Source organism: Anneissia japonica, unplaced genomic scaffold (assembly GCF_011630105.1).
Source record: "Anneissia japonica isolate Jap-2015-1 unplaced genomic scaffold, ASM1163010v1 scaffold997_len2565447_cov190, whole genome shotgun sequence".
Taxonomy (NCBI): domain Eukaryota; kingdom Metazoa; phylum Echinodermata; class Crinoidea; order Comatulida; family Comatulidae; genus Anneissia; species Anneissia japonica.
Window position 1 is genome coordinate 1,059,101 of NW_022696369.1, and position 3,833 is coordinate 1,062,933.

General features: G+C 33.6%; 1 protein-coding gene across 1 annotated transcript; it reads left to right on the top strand.

Annotated features, from left to right (window-relative positions):
- The first annotated feature begins 529 nt into the window (after positions 1 to 529).
- LOC117101968 (carbohydrate sulfotransferase 11-like) lies at positions 530 to 3,075 on the top strand. Its single transcript, XM_033242108.1, has 3 exons — positions 530 to 652; positions 1,509 to 1,588; positions 2,029 to 3,075. Exons 1-3 carry the CDS (start codon positions 532 to 534, stop codon positions 2,899 to 2,901), a joined length of 1,074 nt encoding a protein of 357 aa, XP_033097999.1. The 5' UTR covers positions 530 to 531; the 3' UTR covers positions 2,902 to 3,075.
- The last annotated feature ends 758 nt before the right edge of the window (positions 3,076 to 3,833 follow it).

Sequence of the window (3,833 nt, forward strand, 5' to 3'; positions counted from 1 at the left end):
AAGTGATATTATTTTTTTAATGTTTTTGTTTTACTTCTCTGTTGTCACATATTATTAATTTTATTTTAAGTTGTTTCAAAATGTTGTACTTGTACTGATTTCTGAATAAAAAATTGAAATGAAAAAAAATATTACTACTTAATATTACTTATTGTTATTAATTATTATTATTTTTGATTATTATATATGTATGTATATACAGTATACATATATAGGCCATTATATACTTAAAAAGAAAAATAAAAGATGTAATAATAATAATAATAATAATAATTGTTTATTTATTTATTTATTTATTTATAAGCCTATATATAGGCCTATATAAGACTCTCAACAAAAGCAACAATTCTTTTCAGAACTGTGTTCGTGGTACCACAGGCATTTAATTGTTTCTCTACTATGCAAACCTTCAAGCAATAATATATATAAATATATATATATATATATATGTATATATATAGGCTATATATATAATACAATATAATATTATAATATAATATAATATATATTTTTCTTCCAAAATAGTACGACATGTTACAAGCAACTAAGCCAGGTGTCTTAGTTCTGATAATAAGTTTTTTCCTTTGCTTATTCGTCGCTTTATCACCTCATCTCTCAAAATTCTGGCTGCTAAACGAGGAAGATAAACGAGGTGAGAGATAGATATTCAGATATTTTGTCAGGCGTGTGATAATTGTTTCATGTTATATCGTAGAGATTTGTATAACTTGCGAATATTAGCCAACTAAAACATTAAAAGTTAACTTGAATCGAGAGTAATCAAACTTTTTTGTTTACACACGTAGTGAGAGGAGCCCTGGACCCACGTCAGGGAAGAAGTCATTTCGTCAGAAAACACGTTGACAAAAAGTGATCTATTAATCGCATACAAAAAAAAAATCTATAATCAATCAGTCGAGTGTTTCTAGAGCTCCTCATCGGAGCTAAAAGTAATTGGCCTATAACGGGCTCGCATACAAAAAAAGATCTATAATCAATCAGTCGAGAGTTTCTAGAGCTCCTCATCGAAGCTAATCAATCAGCCGAGTGTTTCTATTCTAGAGCTCCTCAACTGAGCTAAAAATAATTGGCCTATAACGGCCAATTAGTTTTTCTAGAGCTTCTCATTGGAGCTAATAATAATAATAATAACACATCGTTAACCGACCGCGCCATCCATGCGTCGTGTCCTATTTGTGTTAATGGCAGTAATGTACAGTCCTTTTTGTTAAATATTTATATTTCAATATGAACATTGTTTAAAACGGCGCTCGTGATTGGCAGGCTTATCATGTGGTCATGTATGTGATACTTTGAACTTATGATAAGCCTCTAGGCCCAATGTGCTAACTTTTGTAGTAGAAACATTTAAAATGTGGCCCAATTCCTTTTGCTCTGCTAGGAGAGGAAGTCACGGCTGATTATTTAATTGCACTGTACTTGGCTGTTGAATGTTTATAGTCACCCATGTTTGTAACATCCACATCTTCTATATTTTCTAAAACTAGGAATTCTCAAGAAGAACAGTCAACAGCGACCGCCATTAAAAATATTTAGCAACTCTGGAACTAATAATGTAAAATCAAAGGTAAACAGTATGTTTAATTAATTTACAGTCTGCCAATCATTTTATATGCATTTTTCAAATAATTATCAAAACAAAATAAGCTAATGCATGTCTGAAGGATGCCATTTTCTTTGATTTGAGTCACTGTAGACCTTAATATAATAACAAACATCACCAGCTATTATTTTGTAGGCCTAAAGAATTTGCGTTTGATTTCAACTTTCTAAATTCCGTTGTTTTTAATACTTTTTAAAATTATGTTTCTCTTTATTTATGTAATTAATTTGGCACAAACCAAATCAGTGGGAAGCGGGCTGGTTGCCCCCGGACAGTGTATACTATTTATGATAAAAATGTGTCACGTGTATATCTGTACTCAGAGTAGGCCTAAGAACCACAATTAAACCTATAAGCTGCCTAAGAAATAATTGTGCAAATGTAAACGTACGATTGTCTTTCAGGATAACCAGACAAACGGAATAATACCACTGGAGGAAGAGCAAAAAGCCCGCCTTTCAACTCTTCAAACAGCATGCACCGTTACCAAACACAAATCAAAATTCGATGTCGTTCTCAACCCTCCGAATAATTTATATGTCGATTGTGAACATAAGCTATTGTACTGTAGCATTCCTAAAATTGCTTCTACAAACTGGAAACGTGTACTGTTGGTTTTAGCTGGAAAAATGAAAACGATACATTCTGAAAATCAATTGTATGTTAATAGAATTGGGAGTAGACAATTGAAACGTTTCCGAGATTTAAAGTTACCTGATCGCCAGGCTGTCATGTATACATATATTAAATTTTTATTTGTTCGTCATCCATTTTCCCGGGTGCTCTCCGTATTTAGGAACAAACTTGAACCCAATTCGACATTTGAACGAGCGCATGCATGGCAAAAGAGATTGGGTCGTTTTATTATAAGAAAATATCGACAGCACAATAAACAACAGTCGCAGCAAAATGTAGAACATAAATATGACTTAACATTTGGTGAGTTTATCAAGTATATTATTGATAGAAATATGAACAGTGAAAATGGTCACTGGAGAGAGATGTATCAGATGTGCTTTCCATGCGATATACCATACACGTTTATAGGAAAGTTTGAAACACTCACGACCGATGCACAGCATTTACTGGCAGTAGCAAATGCAAATAAGAAGGTTCAGTTTCCCCCATCTTCTGCAAGCAGTCCAACGAACAGTTCCAATGACACAATTTTCAATGAATATTTTAAAGATATTCCTCGACAAGATATTGAAGCTTTATATAAAAGATACCAACTAGATTTTAGACTTTTTGGATATCATCTTGATGAACGATTTTAATAATGGCGAGAAAAATGTTATTGATATTCCAAACATGCCACTCTGATGACGAATGTTTGAAAAAAAAAAAAATCATTCGTCATTACGTGCAGAACAGGGCCGGCGGAACGTTTTTCAAAGTGGGGGGACCACTTATAAGATGAATGGGAATATGAATCATGCAGATCTGGAATAAAAATCTAGTGGGTCCGGGGTCCTCCCCCGGGAAAATTTTGATTTCTAGATGGCAGGAAATGACTTTTCTCGACTTTTGAGCTAGGTGTCTAATGACTTTTTTCTTAAAAATTCAAGGTTTTCCCCCTCTTGAAAACGGTCAGGTAAACTTTCTCATTCTTATTAGAGTAAATAGGCCTGATATGTGTGTAAACATACATAAAAAAAGGAGTAGTTGCGTAGGCCTACGTATATTCTTTTTTCAATGAATGGATAAGCTCCAAAGAAAAGGGGGTCCGGGAAAATTTTGATTCCTAGATGGCGGGAAATGAGCTTTTCCGACTTCTGAGGTATCTTTTAATTACTTTTAAGTTCTTCAAAATTCAAGGTTTTCCCCTTCTTGAAAATGATTCAATGAATCAATGAACACCAAAGGAAAAGGGGGTCCGGGTTCCCCCTGGAAAATTTCGATTTCTAGATGGCGGGAAATGAGCTTTCCTGACTTCTGAAATGTCATTTATAAATGACTTTTTAATTTCTTCAAAATTCAAGATTTTCCCCTCTTGAAAACGGTCAGGTAAATTTTTCTCATTTTTTATTTCATGTGTGCGTACACATAAACAAATGAGTAGTTGCATGCGTAAACTTTTTCCATGAATCGATAAATCCCAACAAGAGAGGGTGGTCCGGGGGTTCTGCCCCTGGAAAATTGTGATTCCTAGATGGCGGGAAATAAGCTTTTTCGACATTTGAATTGTGTTTTAATGACTTTTATGTTC

Excerpts from the sequence above, each read along its gene's own strand:
- LOC117101968 (XM_033242108.1), top strand. The coding sequence starts at position 532 with ATGTTACAAGCAACTAAGCCAGGTGTCTTAGTTCTGATAATAAGTTTT. Across the intron at positions 653-1,508 it reads AAACGAGGAAGATAAACGAG|GAATTCTCAAGAAGAACAGT; the intron begins GTGAGAGATAGA and ends TTCTAAAACTAG. Across the intron at positions 1,589-2,028 it reads CTAATAATGTAAAATCAAAG|GATAACCAGACAAACGGAAT; the intron begins GTAAACAGTATG and ends ATTGTCTTTCAG.